Genomic DNA, 22,432 nt, shown 5'->3' with positions numbered 1-22,432 from the left:
ATGTATCATATACATATATGTAAACGTAAATCTCAGGATATGTGTGTGTGTATTGCTAAGTTTGAGGGAATCCTTATATACATAATATATGTATGCATTTTTGTAGAGTTTTAGAGCCAGTTGTAATTTGTTGAAGTGCTGATGGGGCCTCGACTGAGGGGTAAAATCCTCTAAGTGTTGGAAAGGTTGACGCCAAGATTAGAAGAGAGTAAATAATTCTAGGTGTCCGAGAGGGACATATCAGCATTCATTTCTACATTTCCAAGGGAAATGAAGAAACTCATGAGAATTGTGGGTTCCCCACATCAAAAATTTCAAGAAAGCCTTTGGGATACTGCCATTCAGAGGTGTGATCCAAAATATGCCAACCAAGCATTCAGATTTTCCCATTATGGTCAATAATTCCAATTGTAAGTTTCAGGGTTTCAAAGAAGTATGGACAACCAAGAAGGAAGGTTTGTGTTAATATATGGACAACCAAATGCAAATAAGGAAGTGGTATTTTGGAAACATTTTGATGGAGCGCAGACAATTAATCTATCAGCGCTATTTTTGTTTAATTTTGGATGAGCGTTGACAGTTAAATTATCAACATGAATATTTCTATGTTTTGAGATAACACTGGCAGTTAATCTGTTAGCACTATTTTTATTTCATTTTAGATGAGAATTGATAGTTAAATTGTCAGCATGAAATTTTCTCTATTTTGAGACAACACTGACATTTAATATGTCAGCAGTTCCCAATTTTCCTCTCGATATGATGCATACCAATTAATCTGTTAGCGGTTAGAGAAGATACATTTTTTGAGGCAGAGATTATGGGTTCTAATCAAGATAAATCTCATGTAAGATGGATTCACACACCAAGCTTCAATTTTGATGAATCAAACCTGAGATCCATGGTGAACTTACTATTTTGAACATGATGACAAAACTCTTTTTTTTTTTTTACTCTGTTTTTCCTTTAAAATACATTAAATTTGGTCACAGTTTCCGAACATATGGAAACAAATGTTTGAAAAAAAAGAGAGGTTTCTGTAGGGAACATAACCATGAGGAAAACCTCTCATTTTTTACATAGGTGTCACGGTTTGAGAGATACAAAGGAATATTTGTATCCAATTTTTCAGGAATATGCCATAATTTTTTTTCTATATTTAGAAAAATGCCTAATCAACATTCAGTTGGAGAGCTACCTCATCATTTCAACTTGGGGATCAAATATTATCTCCTCAGTTTTTTTTTATTTACTAAGTTAAATATAGATTAAGAGGTTTGAGATTCATTATTTTTGGATCTTGAATGATTTGTAAGTATTCTTTAAAGTCGATTATGAAATAGAACAAAGGGTTCAGTTTTTGTTGGAAAAGCTATTATGCTATGTATATTTTTGAATGTTTAATTAAGAAATCCTAAAGCTACAACAAATATTCTTGTGTTGGGTGTTTTGATTTTTTTCCTCCAATTTGATGTATTTATTCTATTTTGCCATGATGTATGATCCTCTAATGATTGAATGAAAGAACATAACCATAATTCATTCATTGCAATGATCTATTTATAGATTCAATTATTTGCATTCTTCTTTCTAAATCTGGTTTTGGAATTCATCTATCTGATGCTCCTTCTTAGTGGATTGTTCCTCTCATATTCTTCCTTTCATTACAAAAAATTAATGATTTAGAATTTCTCAACTACATTGCCTTTATTCACTATTTTAGTGTGATCTTACATTAAGCCAAAATAAATTCCATGCCTAATGGTATTATGCTCAACCTTACCTAATTTTTCAATCCTTTACAATATATCTAGCCTTTGATTTGAATACATAACCAATTTTTTTACTGATTTATCTGTGGGAGCACCCTTTAGAGTGAAAGGGATAAATTTCAGACTTTAGTACAATTTGTGGTTACCTTGGGGTTTTCCTTTTACAACGAGGAAAAACTTGTGAGTGATAATAGGACACATGATGGAGGAAATTTCCATCCGTTAAAATAGGGATTTCCATCTTGCCTTGGTGGACTGATGTGTTGCCCCATTCATTTTGGCCCTGAGAGATGGAGCCAAGAGATAAAGGAAGTCCCCTTTCGGTGGAAAATATTTTGATGTCTCGCCCTGACTTATTGTGGGGTTGAACCTATCGTGGCATGCAATTAAGAGAGGTGATATTGAAAAACTTTGCAATGGGAGCCTATTCTATCGTAAGATGGGAATGTTTACATCTTGATCACATCCCCTTAGGGAGATAGATTCTTTACAATGTCAAGAGAGAGACTAGAGAAATATTACGTAGAAGCCGATGGCCGGCTCCATCGAAAAATGGCTAAGTCCTCTAATAGTGAAGTCACCCATTGCATGGGGGTTGGGACCTTGTTGGACCTAGGTCTAAGGTTGATGTGGCAGTGATGTGGATTTGGGGGTGACATGGTGCGCAGGTAGCTTGGCATGTGCCAATCTCCAATGACCATGTTGGAGGGCCAAATGGACCATAAAGGGGTGACACATGGTGGCCATGGAGAAGTCCATGCAGACATGATGACATCAACATGATGTCATCTTAGGTCGATGTTAGCATGACATCAAGATGGGGGTGATTGAGATTATGTTAGCATGAAATTATCTCAGGACTGTAGGCCTTGGGACCTTGAGAGGATTGTGGCATGCATGGAAAGGAAGGGGCCGAGGTCTAACAAGACTAAGGGATATGAAGTTCCTCGAAAATTGGTGAAATCCCCTTTAATGTCGCAGCACCTTGTGCGAGTTCCCATGTTAAGGCATATGTTATGGAGGGTGAGAAGCAAGGCTAAGAGTCGGGAAAGCCTGGCTTGACAGTTAGCATAAAACATTTCCCCTCTTGCCTTGGGCTTAAAACCATGTTTTTTCTTCGTGTTGAGGAATAAGGGGAAGGCCAAGACTAAGAGTGGCTATAATAGGAAATGGGCCACAATGCAAGCTAAGGTCTTGGCCTTGTGGGCCTCGAGCAAGAGTGGCATGGCATGTGATGTTAAGTGCCACGTGGTAGTGCCCACTGACATGGTTAAGGGTTATTGACTAGTTCTTTAAACAACCATAACATTTGATTTGTAGGTTAGATCAAGATAAAATTTATACCATTGTAAATCTCTCACTGAGATAGAAATGATGGTAGTATCCATATTTAGTTTCAAAAGAGTCAACAATTGAGGTATTTTGAGACCCCATTTCCATGACAGGACTATGGAGGTTGGGTTAAAAGTAACACCTTCCACATACTTAGTTTAGCCTAAGTGGTGGAAGGGAGTGTTATAGATTTGTATCGGAGTAGAAGTTTTAACAATGGACCTTTGGAGATGAGTTAGGGGCTCTAACATGGTGTGATAGGGTGTTCGGACCCATTATAAATCATGGTGTTTATATATATATATATATATATATATAGAGAGAGAGAGAGAGAGAGAGAGAGAGAGAGATATAGATATATATCTGTGTGTGTGTGTGTGTGTGTTAAAAAATACGGCCTCCACTATTAATCTGCACCATTGGATTTTTCCACCGCATAGTAACCATTAATAGAATGAAGGTGGGGCATATATTTGTATATATATTTAATGTTATGTTGTATCAACTTCCAAGAGCCGATTGAGGGCCCTATGTGAATATATATATGTCTGTGTGTGTGTATGCAGTTTACTGAATCGATGATCAATACGACATGAATACGAATGACTAAATGCTTGGATGCTTGTCATTCCTTAATAGTTGTAGGACTATATTTATGGCTATGTGTATTATTACTAGTGGTATACTAACGCTGGTAGTTAAACGATGTGATCTTACATATTTGGACTGAAATGCACATGTGGATGCTCATATGATATGAGTTTTTTTTTTGGAAATTTCTGTGTTGCTTGTATCTACATAATATTGCTTGATTCAATTGAATTCCAGTCTTATATATATATGATAATTAGGGTGTGGGGATCCCATGGTCTATATGTTATATGTGGAAAAGAGCCTCGATGGTTTGGAGGCTGACTGTTTCAATATATTGATTATTTGTTATCATAGTTTCTTTTGGTCACTCTCCATTGATGGACAATGCCTTCCTTTCTCATGGAATGGTGGATAACACATGAAAATGAAAAGGTACCATTATAGATCTTTGAGGGGTCAATATGATTTTATTCTTTCTAGTTGATGCATTGATGTGAGGTGTGATGCTTCAAACAAATTTGTGCCAACAGGCAACATGTTAAGCCAAGGTTATGTTTGAGATTATGTAAACGTGTTCCTGGTGATTACTTGTTGTGTACAAGAATATGTAGGTTGTGGTATTGTGATTGCTGGATATGTACTAATTGCAGGCTATGTACTACATGCATATCCATGATGATATTATAATTGTGAAATTAAAATATTGTATATGTAATGGTTGCTATCCTTGCTAAAGAGGATGATTTTAATTGGATGTTGTTGATCTTAGTGAAGAAGCTGACTTTCATTATGGTGGCTAGAATTGGAAAAGAGGATTATTTTAAAATTGAATGATGCTGACTCCTAATTCTTGTAATATTGGAATTGAAATCATGTTGAGGTATACAAACACACACATGCGCATGTGCGTGCACACACAAACACATAAATCATATGCCTTCCTCGATGGAGGTGGTAATGGACAGGATCGAGGTACAAGATGGGGCATTTAATTTCCTCTCCATGCAACATTTAACATGAGGAAGCATGTCGAGGAAGGCACTGCTGGTGAGTGGGAGCTAAAGGTTCTTGATTGAGTTATGAGTATATCTTCTATTTGGTCTGTCGTTGGACTTGGTTGTTTGTTTCAAGGAATGGGCTACAAGTACATGGTGAGAATCGTATTTCTAGGAGTGTAGGGTAGCTATTTTTCTCCGTCATCCCTTTCCCTCCGCTCTGTGAATATAAGGTCGAATGACCATTTCGACAATAATGGTTTTTCTTTTGTCACAGTGGTGGTTCAAGGCATATTTTTCTAGGACCTTGGTTTGTTGAAGCCTATACAAGCAGTGAATAATATCATGGAGTTTGGGCACGTAGGAAACTAAGAAGGGTGGGTTTCCCTCACCTTTTATCTTGAGGTCTCCTTTATTTCCATCTTTCGAGTAAAGTTTTCATGCTTAGATTTCTATCCTGTTCAAGATTTTTTCTTTGGTTGGTCTGGTAATGTTAATGTAGTGGTGTTTATTGGGCATATAATGTGTGAAAAGAGTTTACTAGGGGTGGCAGAGGCCCAATTGTGGCTATTGTTCTTCACACCTTTAGTAGCTCATGTTAGTGGACTAGTGGGGTGGTGGGTTTATCACTTTAGGGATTTTATTTCATTTTGTAGGGTCTGGGAGCTACTTGAAGCTCAGGGGGGTCCGAAGGAGGTCCTGTCTTTGGCCGTGGTGTGCGTGTGGTGTGGGAATTCATTTCTTTTCCCAAATAGGAGGGCGAGAGGTTGTCATCATATCATTAGTGGTTATTCTAGTGACTCACATAACACATAATGCTTTGGGATGGTAACAACTCAACATCAAGTGTGAGTTTTCCATGAGACACAAATAGAAAGGACACCCCAAGAAGTATGTCCTCTTGTTTAGATGTTGCTTGTATAGCACTTTCCCAACCACTAGTAGCAACAACTTTGTCATCGATGAGACCACCTTCCCCAAAAAAAGGGAAGTTGTTCCAAAAGGGGAAATAGGACAAAGTAATAAGAAACCATTTTCAATTGCAACTCTCATGTGTCTCTTTAATATTGTGGGGTTAAGAATGACTATTTGCCCTTAACGACGGGTTAAACCATAAAGAAAAAAACTTTTATGAACACTAGTAGTAGGCCATTCAAAATCCTTATAAGAAACCTTGAGCATTACAAGAAAACATTGAAAATTTTAGAACTGTCAAGTTGTTGAAATTTTGAGAGACTAAAACCTTGTCATTATGTATTGTTTTATTGGCCCCATGCTAGAAGGATTTATCACATTGGTTATCTCTTTTTTCTCTTCTCATTCTTCTCCTCTCTATAAACATAGTTGTAGACTTCATAATTTGTTAAGGAAGCAACAAAGACCCATGACCAAGATTTTATAATCCTCATATGTTGCCCTCATTAATATAAATGTTGATTTTATCATATGGAGGCACATTGCCATTAGTGAAATAATGATAATCAAGCAAGTTATGCATTTTTTCTTCCATTTTCTATCTTATACTTTATGTTGCATGAATCAATGGACATGTGTTTGTCTTTTCTATTTGATTTTAAATGAGCTTGTTCAATGAAAAAGTAGTGTTTGAAATTATCTTAGAATGCATGTTCATTTCTTTTACACTATGTCTTATGAAGATGGAATCATGATTCATTGTCCTTCTATTTTGAGTTAATGAGCTTTACTTTCAATAGTCTCTAAGTAATATTTTCCCTTTCACTACTTATAAAGAAAACAAAAATATTCATAGTTGTAGGGATTGTTTTCATGCACCACTTCATCTCTACAATAAATCTAGTCATAGCTTTACAAAATAGTTGCTTTACTATGATAGGCTCAAAAATTAATTTTAAGCCGAACAAAGGTACCCTTTTAACCCAAGTAATGACTCAAAAGTCTAAAATGATGCATGATAGTGTTCTTGTACATTATGCCTCAACATTTAGCCCTTTTTGAAAGTGAAAACGCGCTAAAAAACTACACAATATGATATTCTTAAAAAAAAACTCATATAAAAAAATAAATTTCTAAAATCTAAAAAAAACTTATTTAACTACTATTTTAAAGAAATTATTAAAAAACAATCAAATTAAATATTTATAAATGGATCATAACTCATTTTAAATATAAAAAAAAAAAAACAATATAAAATAATAAATTAATTTGTAAATATATATTAACACAAGTCACGAGACCTTTGATTTCTCCTCATTCAAATCGAGGTATTGATTTCAACTTGAATCTTAATTTCTCTTTAGTTAAATCAGAATATTAAAATTTTAAAACATAACAAATTATAAGCAACATATTAAACATATACATAATATGAGTCTATGATACAATTCTCTTTTTTAATTTGAGATGTTAAAATTATAAAACATGACAAATCATAAATAACATATTAAACATATACATAGTGTGAGCTTATGATAATTTTTTTTTAAAGAAGTTGAAAAAGATTATGATAATTTTTTTTTTTTTTTTTTTTTTTAAAAGTTGAAAAATATTACTAGAGACCTCACCATCCAAAAAAAATCCTTTTACCAATAACATTATATTAAAATAAATAAAGTAGGAGAAAAACTAAATAACCCTTAGATGATTGTTTAAATTGCAATAAAATGACAGGGCTATCAAGGGCTTCAAAGAATAACTAGGCCAGGTTGTGATGTATAGATGTGTCAAAAGTTTCTTGAAAGTGACAAGCCTGTCGTGGGCTTCGTGGGCTTCAAATGATAACTAGGCAAATACATTAAAATGTCGTGAGTTTCTTGTTGTGCATGTTTTCCTTTTTTTGTTAAGAGAATGACAAGGTCGTTATTGGCCTGAAACGATTCTAACCAACTCAGTTGGTCATGAGCATTTGTAACTTCCGCCTCTTCCATTTCTTATTCTCAAGCACTTCAACTTCGACAGTGAACTTCGACAGTGGAAGTTACATTTATATATTTGCACAGGGATTCTAAGATGGCGGAACACTCTGAGTCCTCAAATCAAAATGCAGCAGGAATGGGAACGTCCACTCCAGGTCAGTTACCCCAGTTATCTGCTGTCAAAGAAGAAATCCCTGAAACAGTGGGTATTGGACCACAGTTATCTGCTGTCAAGAAAGAAATCCCTGAAACAGTGGGTATTGGACCACAGTTATCTGCTGTCAAAATAGAAAACCCTGAAACAATGGGTATTGGACCAGACTTTTCAGAAGGGCCTCCTGCCAATGTGGATGCAGTGACAATAGCTCAGAGTGCAGGGCAAGGCCAGACTGACCAAGCAGATCCAACACTCCAAATCGTCCAGCATGCCCAAGATTCATCTGATATTCCTGCACCCTCTGGGAACCGTGAATTTTGGAAATCTTGGAACATTGATGTACCACTATCTTCAGATAAAGGTAATTCATCTGATATTCCTGCACCCTCTGGGAACCGTGAATTTTGGAAATCTTGGAACATTGATGTATCACTATCTTCAGATAAAGGTAACTTTGCTTATATATTTAAATCTCGAGAGAAAGATTGAGGTTGAAAGTTATTTTTGGAAAAAATAAATTAATTGAAGTATTACATTTTATTGCAATTGGATTGTTCTTTCATCGCAATCCCAGTGATAGCATCTCACAAATAATTTCTCTGTTTATTAAATCTCAGACCTAGACTCAACCCAGTCTCCCCTTTTTAACCCAAAAAAACCTAGACTCAACCTAGTCTCCCCTTTTAACACCAAAAAAAAAAAAAAACCCTAGACTCAACCTATTCTCCCTTACCTTTTTAACCCAAAAAAAAAAACATAATATATAAAATTATGAAGATTGGGAATGCATCGATACAGCTAATTTCTGTTGTGTTCTGCCATCATTAAAAATTTTGTATTTTGTTTTAGATGAAGAATTGGCTGAGGACACGGTTCAAGTGAGTTCCTCGTACCTTCACTCAAATGCTACTTCTCATCAGTGGGCTCTGGGAGGTATGCCAACAAACGATCCTCATGATATTATATTTGTCCCATGAGGTAATCTACTAGTCTTCTAGTTGGTGTTAAGTTCCTGTTGATACTGGGAGATTGAAGCTTCTCATATTTTGTTGCAGCTGTAGCGGAGCTGTTGGATAATGCAATGGATGAGGTAATCCTTTCCTTCAGCAAAAAATTGTTTTTGCAATTGGGTTTTCTGGATCAAACTGTTGGAGTTTACAAACTGTGTTTGATTTTGTTTGGTTTGCAAACATGTAATAAATTTTACCATTGAAGTTTGATAAAATTTGTTTCTGAGATCTCTAGCATTAATTACTCTAAAAGTTATTGTATCTTGTTGTATTTTCTTATTAATTTTATAAAAATGTATATATTTTATTCTGTTTTAGATTTAAAACTGTGTAGTTATTTAACTACTTAAAGTTTGTGCAAATGGAAAATGGTTTCGTGGTGGCTGTGAATTCCTATTTATTTTTTCAGTGGGGAAAAGCATCCCTTCTGAAAAATCAACATATATCATATATCGCCGAAGCGAGCAGATTTTACAACTCTCCTATTTATATAGTGTTCAGTTTGCTCTGTTTCTTATCATATGTTAAGTTTCCTCTGTTTCTTACTCTTTTTCTTTTTTTTGGTTTGGCTCTTCCTCTAGAATGAATATAATTGGTTATCTTGCTATCATTATCAAGATAGTGTAATGTTATTTATGAAGATAAATATTATTTAATGTTTTGAAGTCATTACAAGCTTAAAAATTGTACAAGGTTTGAAGTCATATATGGGTGCAAGTAATTATATGTTGATCTGTGCACTCAAACAACAGAGAGAAAATGGAGCCACATTCGTTGCAATTGACACAATAAGTAACCCACGTGATAACAGTCCGGCATTACTAATTCAAGGTATTCCATTACTGATAATTTTTAATTTCATTCTCTGACGTTTTACCAATTCGTTGAAAAAGTTATTGTATTATGGTTTGAATAAGCTATTGTATTTTGGGTTTCTTTTTGAAAGACAATGGAGGAGGAATGGATCCAGACTGCCTGAGGCGATGTGTCTCCTTTGGCTGGTCTTCGAAAAAGTCTACACATGGAAAATGTATAATCTCTATTCCCTCCGAGTTTTTTACAGACCATTCTGGTTCTTAAACATTTGAAGATCAATTTCAATGGCCTCAGTTCCAATTGAAAAAGTAATTAGTTATTGTTTGGTTTCAGATGGAAATGGTTTCAAGACTGGTACAATGCGTTTAGGAGCCGATGTTATCGTTTTCACTGCTTCTAACCAAAACGGGTGTGTCATCTTTCTATATATTTTTTGGTTTTTATATATATATTTCAAACTGGTGGATTGTGGTTATTTTTATCTTTATTTTAGATTTTTGAGAATATTTTTAAATTTAATGGATAAAAGTGCCACTAGACAATTGACTTAGTTCTGGTTTATTAGAAACGAAAATGTAAGCTATAAATCCCCAGATAAATCAATTTAATAATTAAAATATATTTTTAATTATAAATTACAAAATAAATCAACTTAACAACAGAAATACATTTTAAATTTGGCTCTTTTTCCATAACCAATTAATTGATTTAACTCTTAATTATTAAAAACCAAAAATTGACTTCTTCCATAATTTTACTCTTATTTATTAGAAACCAAAAATATTTCCAAAATCTACTATTTAATTAAATTATAAATTTGAGAATATATCAACATAAAACACAAACTTAAAAAATAATGGCATAAAACACGACTTATAGATTAATAAAAATGTTAAAAATGCATATAAAACTATATGTATTTTTATTAATCTATAAGTTTGTGTTTTCCTTTCTTTTGAATTAAGATATAAAAGATTAATAAAAATGCTAAAAATGCATATAAATCTATATGTATTTTTATTAATCTATAAATTTGTGTTTTACTTTCTTTTAAATTAAGAGATAAAAATGGAAAGAAAATTTGAAAGAACATTAAAGAATGTATAGTTTTTTTATTTTTTATTTTAAATCAATCAAAAAAATGTTAAAAAATGAGAAGAATACATTTTAAATAAATAATAAAATATTAAAATGAAACATTGGAGAAAACATCAAAAAAATATCAAAATACATAAAAGAAAAATATTAAAATAAACATGAAAGAGAAACATGGAATTTTTTTGTTTTTTATTTTAAATCAATAAAAAAAAAAGTTAGAAAATAAGAAGAATACACTTTAAATAAATAATAAAATATTAAAATGAAACATTGTAGAAAACATAAAAAATATTAAAATACATAAAAGAAAAATATTAAAATAAACATGAAAGAGAAACATGGAAAGAAAATTCGAAAGAAATCAAATCAAAAAAATGTGAAAAAAATGATAAGAATACATTTTAGAAACTAAAAAAATAACTAAAACAACCTAAGAAAACTAAAAATAATGAAAACAAAAAATAATGACATAAAAACATAAAACACAAACTCAAAAAATAATGGTGTAAAAACATAAAACACAAACTTATAGATTAATAAAAATGAAAATTCGAAAGAAACATTAAAGAATGTATTTTAGAAACTTAAAAAATAATGGCATATATTTAATACATAAATTTAATAATGGATTATATATTTAATACATAAATTTAATAATGGATTATACAAATTAATTACTATAAATTTGATTTGGTTATATAGTCAATTTGATACGGTCATTAATGGGTTTATGAGTTCAACAATTTTTTAACCGATGTTATGCATGATGATACATGATGATTCAATTATGCATGATGATGCATGATGATTCAATTATAATTTTTATAGGATTAATAATCTCAATGGAAAATGACATCCACTAATGGCATTTATCCATGGTATCCACACATGGTATTATAACTCAAAAAGGTGCAAAAAAAATGCATGCATGATGATACATGATGATTCAATTATGCATGATGATGCATGATGATTCAATCATAATTTTTTTAGGATTAATAATCTCAATGGAAAATGACATCCACTAATGGCATTTATCCATGGTATCCACACATGGTATTATAACTCAAAAAGGTGCAAAAAAAATGCATGATGATTCAGATCAATAATCCCAATGGAAAATGACATCCACTAATGGCATTTATCCATGGTATCCACCCATGATATTATAACTCAAGAAAATCCTATAAATAGCGGGCCTCACCTTGTAAAATGATATTGGTATGCATGATGATTCAATTTTATATATATATATATATATATATATATATATATATACATATACATATATATATTATATATATATATATATATATATATATATATATATACATATACATATATATATATATTTTCGGATCAATAATCTCAATGGAAAATGACATCCACTATTGGCATTTATCCATGATATCCATCCATGGTATTATAACTCAAAAAGGCACAAAAAAAAATCCTATTGGTCCATTACGATGTAGCTTTTAAAGCTTTTCTTATTTTAATAAATAATTATCTTTCTTTCTTTATTATATATATATATATATATATATATATATATATATATATATTTTATTTATTTATTTATTTTTTATCTATTTGGGTTAAAGATTTTCTTATTTTAATAAATAAGTATCTTTCTTTCACATATTGAGATATAGTTTGTGTGGTTTTTTATCTATTTGAGATTTTTTTTTTTTTTAAATCTATTTGGGTTCAAGTCTCCCAGACTCACCCCCAAATCCAGATGAGTAATATTAAAGTGGGTTATGATTCCATGGCAATAAGGATTTTAAGGATCTCCAATAAAAGTTCTCATAATCTTTTGTTTTGCGTCTTTGTCCTACCTCTTTGGCTACTTTATTAAATGGTGGAAATTTTTTCATAAAGCTAGGAAAATCAACGTATATCACATTACCAAGGAGAAATGGGTTGTTTTAAATTGTAAATTGCATATACTTTAGCTTGCAATCATTATCTTATAAATCTGTGTGAAGCATGGCTGGGGCTCTATTATAGATATTAGAGGCCAAGCACATAAATTATGGAGGCATGTCTCTAGTATAGGTGCTAAGTGAAAGGGATCTCCATAATAATAAACAACACGGACATTATTTGTTGAACATGACTTACTTTCCCTATGAGAAAGATGCAAGGCCACTGTTGATGTCGTCGGATCACAACCCTCGCGTGATTGTTTTAAGGGCTTTCATGATTTCTATAAGTTGTTCCTCTTTAAATTGTATGGCGCAACTTTTGTATAGTCCTCTTTCTATGAACTTTATGATGTGCACTAACCCTTCCCCTGTCCTAGGTGCTCTCTCTCTACTAGCAACTTGTCAGTGATAGCACTTTATGTGACTGCGTTCTTGTTCACATCCAACATTGTCGGACCCAAATGACACTGTTATTGGATCAACGGATATCATGGAAGCTTTCTGAATCCAAATTGTCATGATGGGATATTTTTGTTTAAAAAGGGATACACTTTTGGGAAAGTTTGAATTGAATTGAAGAATTTTTAATGATGTCTAAGAGATCAAGGGACCCAGATATCCAATCAACAAAATATTATATAATTAAGTTTTTCTCCAGAACAACTCTCTTGGCGTGAATCATGATAAAAAGTTTTCCCTCTTGTGAAACTTTCCTTCCACAAATAACTTACATAGATTGAAGCATGTTAGGGTTTGAAGGCTGTAAATATGTTTTATTTGTAGTTTATATTAATTATGAGGGGGCCTCTTGGCACCATATGGATCAGTGCACTTGGAGGAAGAACTAGATAGTGACAATTGCACTCCATTTGTCCAGTCATTTGTTGCATGTGGTTGTGAGGATATATTCTTGGAAGGTGAATTACCTCTTTAACAACTGCAGTGAAACCCTAGTAAAGATAAAGAAAGCATTTTGTATGATGCCATATCATTCTATTGCTCTTTTTGAAACTTTTGATCTTGATAATTTAAAGTTATTAGATAGTTATTTTTTCCATGGCAATTTTGTGGATCATTATGTTTCAACCCAAGAGCAACTTACTTTGCAATATCTTATGGAAGACATTGTTTATTCTCAACATTTTTCTTTTTAGCATATACAACTCCAAATTTGCAAGTGGGGCCTACAATGGCATTTCAACAAATCATTTATGTAGCAGATGGTAAGTAGCAATTGCATTCCACAACTAGAGCTCAAGATTATATGATCAGGCTGAATCAACACATATGTCCAACCAAGTCCTATATCCATGCAGATATTCCCAAGTTTCTCATCAGGCCAACATTTTGATCTTACTTCAGCTCTTCAATTTGGTGTATCAGGCACTGAACAATTGCCAATTCACTCATTACTAGCCATGTAAACTACCATTTCAGATAAATACAAGTTGTCTACAATGGAGCTTTGTTTAGTTTCAATACCTTCTGTTTCAAATGTGCTAGAGGTGCCTGTAATGACATTTCAACAAACCAATCAAATAGCAAGAGGTAACCTTATAATCCAAATAGCAGGCTGAAAGAAAACTACAGTCTATATTCGATCCATAGGTTTCTTGATAAGTTTACCAATGTTCTTTCTCTGATAAATATTTTGTAGTGCTCTTGCAAACTCCCTTTGTATCCTGTGTTGTCAAATAATTTGGTAGCGCCTTTTCCAAAACCTTTATGCCGCAGTTGCTAGAACTGTAATATGTTTGGTTCTTCCTCAAACAATTTATTAATTATCACTAATCTATTAATTATCACTAACCTCCTCTGTTCACCTGGAAAGTGATTTCAATTAGGTGCAAATATGTGACTTGTTTTTTTCTTTTCGACAAAGTTTTAAACAGAGTGCTCCGCCTTTGGATAATATCAACCAAATCAAATTTGAAACTTCATTTTCTTCTTCCAGACCACAAACATAACCTATCTTTTTGTTTTTTGTTTTTGGAATTGGTTCAAAATGAATTTCCACACAATCTCTTTCAATTTAATCATACCCAAATCGAATACATGGGAATAAATTATTGTTTAATAGTCATACACAAACATGTATAGGTTTGTATATTCACTAGCTTTCCAAAATCAATCACAAAAAAATTAATCACAAAACAATTAACAGACTTAAAGTTCTACTCGTTGTTCATTTACGCCATTTACAAAGAGTACCTTCTAGTTCACACAAATTTGGAAGTACAGGCATGTTTCCAAACTTTGGGGACTGTATTCACACATAAAAACAATGAACTCATTCTCCAGGAATGTAATATCCCCAATTTTGATTTTCAGAATTAGAGATGAGTTTGGGGAGAGGATGCAATTCCACCATCGGGACTTAGGAGGAAAAGATAATATTGCGGCTCTAGTGGAAAGTGGGGACCACAAGAAAAAAAAATCAACCCAAGGAGGGAACTTGCACTCTTGGATGAGAGAAGAAAGAGAAAGGAGTGTGAATTAAAAGAGAGAGAGAGTGGGGACCACAAGGAGAGGAGCCAAAAATTATAAATAGAGCAAGAGGTAGTCATTTTGGTCATTCATTCATCTATTTAGAAACTTGTCTTTGACATAGCATGCTTGAGTGGAAGCCAAGTCTACAAGTGTTGTCTAGAACACGAGTGTCTCTGAGTGGAGGTTTCAACCCTTGATTCGGTGGAATTTGAGTGTCAGTCTGGGGAGGGAGTTCCATCATTCTTTGATTGTTCCAGCAGTGGGAGCGTGAGTTTGTGTGGAGGAGCCATTTGTAGCAACGTAGGGACTGCGTAGTGCTTGGAGGAGACACACTTGGGAGTTGAGACGTGAAGGGTCTTTGGACCTAGAACTTGAGGTGGAGTATGGGGAAGTGTTTTTGGGCCTTTTCTAGCATTTTGGCGGGCCACTAGCAATAGCTAGGGACTACGTAGTGCTTGCAGGAGACATACTTGGGAGTTGATGAGTGAAGGGCGTTTGGACCTAGAACTTGAAGTGGAGTATGGGGAAGTGTTTTGGGGCCTTTTCCAGCATTGTTGCGGAGCATAAAACACAAAATTTGTTGTAGGTTACATATTCTTCTTGTGGTGGAGGGCCAAGCATTTGGGGTCAATTTTGGAACATCAAAACTAGGACAAACCCTTTCTGGGTTTTTCTAGGTTTTTGACAAGGACCTCAGTATAATTTGGAAGAGCTTTTTACATAGATTTGAGGGGTTAAATAGGAGTCCCAATTCAACCAATTTGGGTTGAAATTTTGAGGTCAACATTTGGCCAATTCCTTCATGGGTTTTTGTGGATTATTTGTGCATAGTCTAGGGTTAATTTCCTGGAATTTTCGGAGCACTGGAGGAGACCCTAGTGACTATTATTTGCAACCAATAGTGTAGTTTTCACTAGGACAATGCAGAGTTTGTTGGGGACAACCATATTGCATGTTAGAGTAGCTAATTTCATCACTTGGATATTGTTAGCTTGCCTTGAGCAAGCCCAGATGCATGCTTTCTGATTTTACTTTTATATCCAACAATTATATTAATAAAATGGCTCAACACAATGCAGTTTATGGAGATTTCTGGTTGTTTGATGTGTTGTAAATTTTTGTAAATTTTTTTACTATGTTTGTTTTGTTTATCATTGTAAATTTCCATTAGGAATATTACAGTTGTATCAGAGCCATAATCTTGGCCCAGCCTGTGGGAAACCCTTAATTCTATGACATGGCGATTTCTGGTTGTTTGATGTGTTGTAAATTTTTATAATTTTTTTTACTATGTTTGTTTTGTTTATCATTGTAAATTTCCATTAGGAATATTATAGTGGTATCATAGCCATAATCTTGGCCCATCCTAATAGGAGCTTTTAGGAACTGGGGATACCAGCAACAAAGATTGGTATTGGGTTTTAGGTGGGACTAACTATCATTTCCTAGGTATGCCAGTTGACTACAACCTGGATGGTACAGTTGACCTAACAAGTGAGCATGCACATTCTCTATGGCAGTCTTGGTCAACACAAGTGGCCAACCAGTTTATGGAAAAACTCCTTTGGTTGTCTTGGTATGATGTTTGTACACGTGATCACAGGGTGATCAACATACCTTGGCGTTGAGGCCCCGAAAATCGGGTCTACAACAAGGGGGATACCCACCCGGTCTGGACCTTGAAAGCAGCTCCTTTTCCGTTTGGGATGGTGGGTCCGACTGGGGATAATGGGACCAGTTTCCCAATTTGTTTGTGATGATGCTAAGGGTTGATGTTTCCTTTTCTAAAAGTTTCTAAATAAAATGCTTTTAATCTAATTCTAATCTAAAACATGCAATTTTATTCTAATAAACAGAAACATCTAATTCTAAAACTATCCCGGGATTAACTCTTCACTTATGCGATCTAAAATAGTTTCTAACAGCAATTGGTAATAAAGATCATTCAATTGCTACAAGAAAAGAATTCATTAAAAGTGAATTGTCTCGTATAAGAAATTAGCCGAAACAATTGTGAGAAACATATCACATAATAAGTTATTCATACATTAAGCATAAACAGAATAGTCACCACTGTACAAAAGTGCCAAATGATAACTTAAACATTCAAGCTTTCATATATAAACAACTGAAAATAACATATTACTTGACACATAAGCAGAAATCATTAAGAGATAAAAGTACCATTGATAACAAGTCCTACTCATGAACTTCAACAATATAGATTTATCTTCTCAGAATTCAACATCTACTAAGAGTACAAAAGTGCATTTCAGTAGTAGACATTCAACACAGATATCAATAAATCTCGTTCCATTCATTCATCAAAACCTCCTCAGAGGGTGCAGAAGTGCATGTTTTGAAGAAATGTTTTTGACAAATTTCTGGACCCCTCTCTAAATGCATGAGAGGGGTTTAAATACTACTAACTAATGACTAAAAATATTTTATTACAAAAATATAGGAGGTGGTTTAGATGACCGTCCTCATCTAAGGCAAAAATAAATAAAAAATAAAACTAAAATTGTACTTGAAAATTAACTATGCATCTGTTCTCTTTGATCGCAAGCATTCAGCATCAGCTTTAGGAGCGTCAGTTGGCCGACCTTCGATTTTAGTTGTCCTGCGAAAATAGAATCAGCAAGCGCTAGCACTATTTTTTCGGCATAATTTTTTACCCATTTCAGAGTCATACATTGACTGTGCAGTTTAACCAAGTATTGCCAGTAAGTGTCCCAATTCAACTTGGTTAACTTCTTGATTGACTCTACCCTTTCTTTAGCTCTCCGTCTCTAGCTTGTCTGTAGTTGCTGTGCTTTTGGGAGAAAGCCCAGAGTTGTCTCTGATATCAGGTTTTCTTTATGCAGATTTTCATTGACACAGTAAATGACATTGCTCGTTGTTGTCGTTGCTTCTTCTGCTGCCTGTTTTTCCTTTTAAATCTGTGGGATGCCCAGATTTGTCTCTGATATCAGGTTTGCTCTATGCAGATTTTCATTGACACAGTAAATGACATTGCTCGCTGTTGTCGCTGCTTCTTCTGCTGCCTGTTCTGCCTTTTTAATCTGTGCATCCCACTTATTGAACATCATTTCTTTATGGGATTCATTGATTCTGAGCAAGCCTACTTTCTTGCCTTCCTCTAATTCCTGCCATTTCAAATAATCAGAAATTTTCTTATCAATTAAATCATAATCGAGTCGCAAATCCACGACTTGACTGGTAATTTTTTCGCTCATCTCGCAATGGGAACTCCATTGTGATATTCTTTGGTAGAGTGCCTCTCGCTGTTGCAAGAGTTGGTCATTTAAGGCAAGGGATTCTGAGACAAATTTTGTGATTTTGGGGTCATCTTTATGCATTTCTAACATAGCTTGTAATTGATATTCCTTTTCGACCAAATTGCTTTGATACCCCAGTTGCATCTGTTGAAAGTCCTGTTGTAATTTTTCCAATTTTTCTTCTGCTTCCCGGTTAGCATTGGCCTACTGTAACTGTTGCTGCAAAAATAAGATTTTTTCTTCTTTATCCTTAAGCAATAGCTGTACTTCAGACGCTTTATCAATAGTAGCAGAAGCATAGGCTCCTGCGATCTGGGATAACTTAGTCAAATTTTCTGTAGGATTAGTGGTAGGGTCTCACCAAAGGACATCTAGTTGCTCTGCCTCAGGTGAGAGCACACTGTCTAATTTTCATTTCCTTCTCTATCTTCTTACCACTACTTTGTGTTGCGGACTGTAAAATACAACTAGAGGAGGGATCTCCTCTATCTTCAACATGATTTCAGACAATGGGGCTATGGGAATATGCTCCTTTTCTGGAGCATTGATGACTGTTTCAATGACCATTTCTGTCATTGTCTGTGCTATAGTCTCAGGTGTCTTTATGTTTTGCTCCTTGGTACTGATTAATTCATTAAACGTTTCCCACTCTTTCTCTAGCTAAGTTCTTACTGGCTTTGTTGGTTGGATGAGGGGAGCGGGAACCTTGACCTGTGTTGGCGACAAAACTTGTTGTTCTGGGTTCTCTTTAGATTGGGCAGTATCCTTGATTGACCCTTCACTTTTATTATGGTCACTCTCTGACCGTTTATACCGTTCTGGTGATTCTTTTCTAGACTTAGATTTGGACTTGTTAGTTCCTGAGCTTCCACTTATACTGATGCTGGGAGTGGGCTCCCTTATTGGTTCAAAGCGCAACTTGTCTAAGGGGAGATTTGCTAATCTTCGTTCTCTGTAGAGTTTGAACTCTTGGAATTCCGCTGGGCCAAATTGAATTTGAGCCATATGCAAAATGTCTTTCAGTGTACTCTTCTGCTGGAAGATGTCATCAAAGAGATCATCTTCTTTAGTGAATACCTTTATCTTGACAGCCGTAGTAAAATTCTTAATTACATCAAAGGGATCGAATTGTCTCCCTGGAAATTTAAACAGTTGTAGACTCAGCATGTTATCTACCTCTTTGAAAGCATGACCTAAATCAAACAGCGAAAAAGCCCCACAGGCCATAGGAAATTGCAGCTAGACGACCTTTTTCTTGCCTTTCAATTCTTTGCTCATTCCTCCAACCCCGCAGGTTTGGTAGGCAATCTCACGGGCCAATAACTTATCAGGAACATACAAGGGAAGCACATGAGGGGAAGCAATGCTTCCAAATACTCTGATGTAAGTGAAAAACTCTTCTCCAAACCATCTTCCGACAGGGAGAATATCAACTTCAGCTTTGGGGGAAAATCTTGGGGCGTCTTTATTGTACAACATTCTGTGAATAGGTAACATAACTCCATGACAAATTCTGTAAAAATATGAGATAAACTTGGAATGCCACAATTCCTTATGGTAGACGTGAATAGGCAAGGGGTTATGTATAGTCCACTTCCAAACCATTAGAGGAAATCTAGAAATAGAACAGATTGCATCCATAACATAAGCTGCTAAAAAGAAAGGAGGATAAATCCTCTGAGAGGGAGTTCTTTTAGACCGGTAGTTCCAAATAGTCGAGGCTAAATTATCAGACAATATCTGGGCCCAATCCATAATAGTGGCGTTGGTGGCCACATCTAATAGGGGTAGCCACTTAGATGAAAGCTTGTTGATATCAGGCCTTCCAAATAGCCTACATATCATAGCAGCAACAAAACAATATGGAGAGGAGAGGGAACTAGTACTGTACATACCATATTTGTCCTTTTTTAATAGCTCTTCCTTTGCCGACCAGCTTTTGGTGCATTCCACCAAATCTTCGTTTTCCTTGGCAAATTTCTCCACGAATTGCTTGTTGTAGCTTGCTTGCGGCTCTGGTAATTGATACATAAGTCTTAAATCCTGTGGGGTAAATGACCCAATAAGCTCCTGGCTCTGAGACTTGAATTGCCTGTCTGTTATATCAACAATTTCTAATACCCACTTGACCATGTCTATATAGGGAAGTATCTTAGGCCTTGCTGCTATGTGGTGCAGGAATGAGCATGCAAGTTCAGTAAGTGATGCTTCAGATGGCCCGCATGCATCTGTTGTAACTGTAACTTCCATAACTCTGGGTTTTTCTTCTTCCAACAAACTGTACATGCCTTCCCAAGTGGATATGCCAGCTTCTCTGGTACAAGTGGTGTCTGTGAATAAGGGCATCATCTTTGTTTTCTCAGCAACCAGAGTTTTTCCCCCTTCTTTCCCATTATATTCTGCACAATGACCTGTTTATTGTTCTTCTTGCCGTTCCTATAAGTTTACAAGTAAGGAATGAATAATGGTAAGTGATAAGATGACGGGAGAGCTCTTTAATTTCGAAATCATATCATATATATCACCCTACGTGAAACAACCTTTCGATCAGATTTAAATCTTTTCTCATAAATGAGCATCAATAAACCACTAAGTTAACACTAATGCCCATAACTCGGTATCATATTATGAGAAATATTTCATTGAATGATGAGCCTTGTTGATTTGTGATAAAACGATTTTGCGATTTGCTTCACAATATTGCAGATCGCAATATCACTAATCTTTTTTGTTAAAAATCATTTATTCCTTTATGCAATTTGCGAGATGCGATTTGCAAGATGGTTTGTCGCATATCGCAGGATTGTGATGTTTTATCTTAGAAGGTGCTTGTGACATATGAAATCCGCGATATGCGATGAGTCTGTAAGGCGTGCGATCTTGCATTATCGCGTTTTTCACAATTCCGAAGGTTTGTTTCATGTGCTATCGTCCTTTACCCCTTTGCGATGCGATGTTAATTGTTAAAAGAACGATTTTATTTGAGACTTATCATAATACTTAAGATTTTGGTTTAGTGGATGTATTTCCTAAGCTTATGATAATGTGTTTTATTCAAAGTGAAATCTAAGTGCTAGTTTTTTATTTTTAGAAGGGTCCCCATTTATTTAGTGTTATTACTAATATTAAATAAAAAAGGGGAGTTGTTGCTGGCCACAACACCTAGTAGGAATTTTTCAGAGGGGGTGGCATTGGCAGGCCACCAGACGGTGCTTTGTATGGATTTGGGGACTCTTCACTTTTGTGTGGGGCATAGAGGATGCAGAGGAGTAGCGCAGTGGTAGCATCACTGCTAACACACAGGGAGATTAACTTCTCAAATCCCTCAAGGGGGATTTGGAGTGAAGATCCATTCATCGATGGGTATAGTGATGCGATAGTTGAGGTGATGATATCGATTAGGTGTTGGCCGACACGTAGAGACACAACTCTATGCCATCACATCCATGGATGTGTGGGAGCATCTAGTATTGAGTAGTGGACTACAGGTGGACATGGAGATGCATGGTGGTGTATTGTAGTGTGTTGGATCGCGTTGTGGAGTAGGAGTGCCTTACATCACATTGAGTACACATGGGGAGTGACTGGTTCCTTGACGTAGACAAGACACACGATGATACAGAATGGTATAGCCTTAGTCGGGGGTAGCGAGTGGTGTATAGGGAAATGTTGCGGCTTACAATGGCATGTCGAAGAGTACAACGATACTTGGTGGTATGTAGTGACACATGATGTAGCGTAACAAACTCTTGGAGTGTTTCCTTCAAGAAGACTTATGGACCAGGGAATTGGGTGTACCATTGGATGCAACTCACCTAGGATCGATGAGGGCATTGTTGAACATTTGGGGACACCATGTTTAGCAAAGATAGGGCTTTAGGGGAGTTATTAGAAGATCCGAGGCAGAGAGAGTGTTGTCCATAGGATTACTCTTGAGCATTCCGACATAATTTTGATCATACCCTTTGGGACATACCCGCCCATCATCCTCCAGTGTTGCTTATAGTCATAGAGTGTTTGGTTGTTTCCCCTTGACACTCTCCATTCAGGCAGCCAGGCATG

At 35.0% G+C, this 22,432-nt stretch overlaps 1 protein-coding gene across 1 annotated transcript in view; it reads left to right on the top strand.

Annotated features, from left to right (window-relative positions):
* The first annotated feature begins 7,681 nt into the window (after window positions 1-7,681).
* The window catches only part of LOC149180196 (protein MICRORCHIDIA 6-like), a 354,596-nt gene continuing 339,845 nt past the window's right edge, over window positions 7,682-22,432 (top strand). The window contains exons 1-6 of the mRNA XM_089413801.1: window positions 7,682-8,192; window positions 8,594-8,677; window positions 8,800-8,834; window positions 9,507-9,585; window positions 9,701-9,784; window positions 9,904-9,979. Coding sequence (XP_089269927.1) covers window positions 7,682-8,192; window positions 8,594-8,677; window positions 8,800-8,834; window positions 9,507-9,585; window positions 9,701-9,784; window positions 9,904-9,979 — 869 coding nt within the window. The remainder of the gene's footprint in view (window positions 8,193-8,593; window positions 8,678-8,799; window positions 8,835-9,506; window positions 9,586-9,700; window positions 9,785-9,903; window positions 9,980-22,432) is intronic.

This window comes from Pinus tabuliformis, chromosome 3_2 (assembly GCF_031772625.1).
Source record: "Pinus tabuliformis cultivar Carrire ecotype Pingquan chromosome 3_2, CPIR1, whole genome shotgun sequence".
Taxonomy (NCBI): domain Eukaryota; kingdom Viridiplantae; phylum Streptophyta; class Pinopsida; order Pinales; family Pinaceae; genus Pinus; species Pinus tabuliformis.
This window is presented reverse-complemented; position numbering and strand designations above follow the sequence as displayed.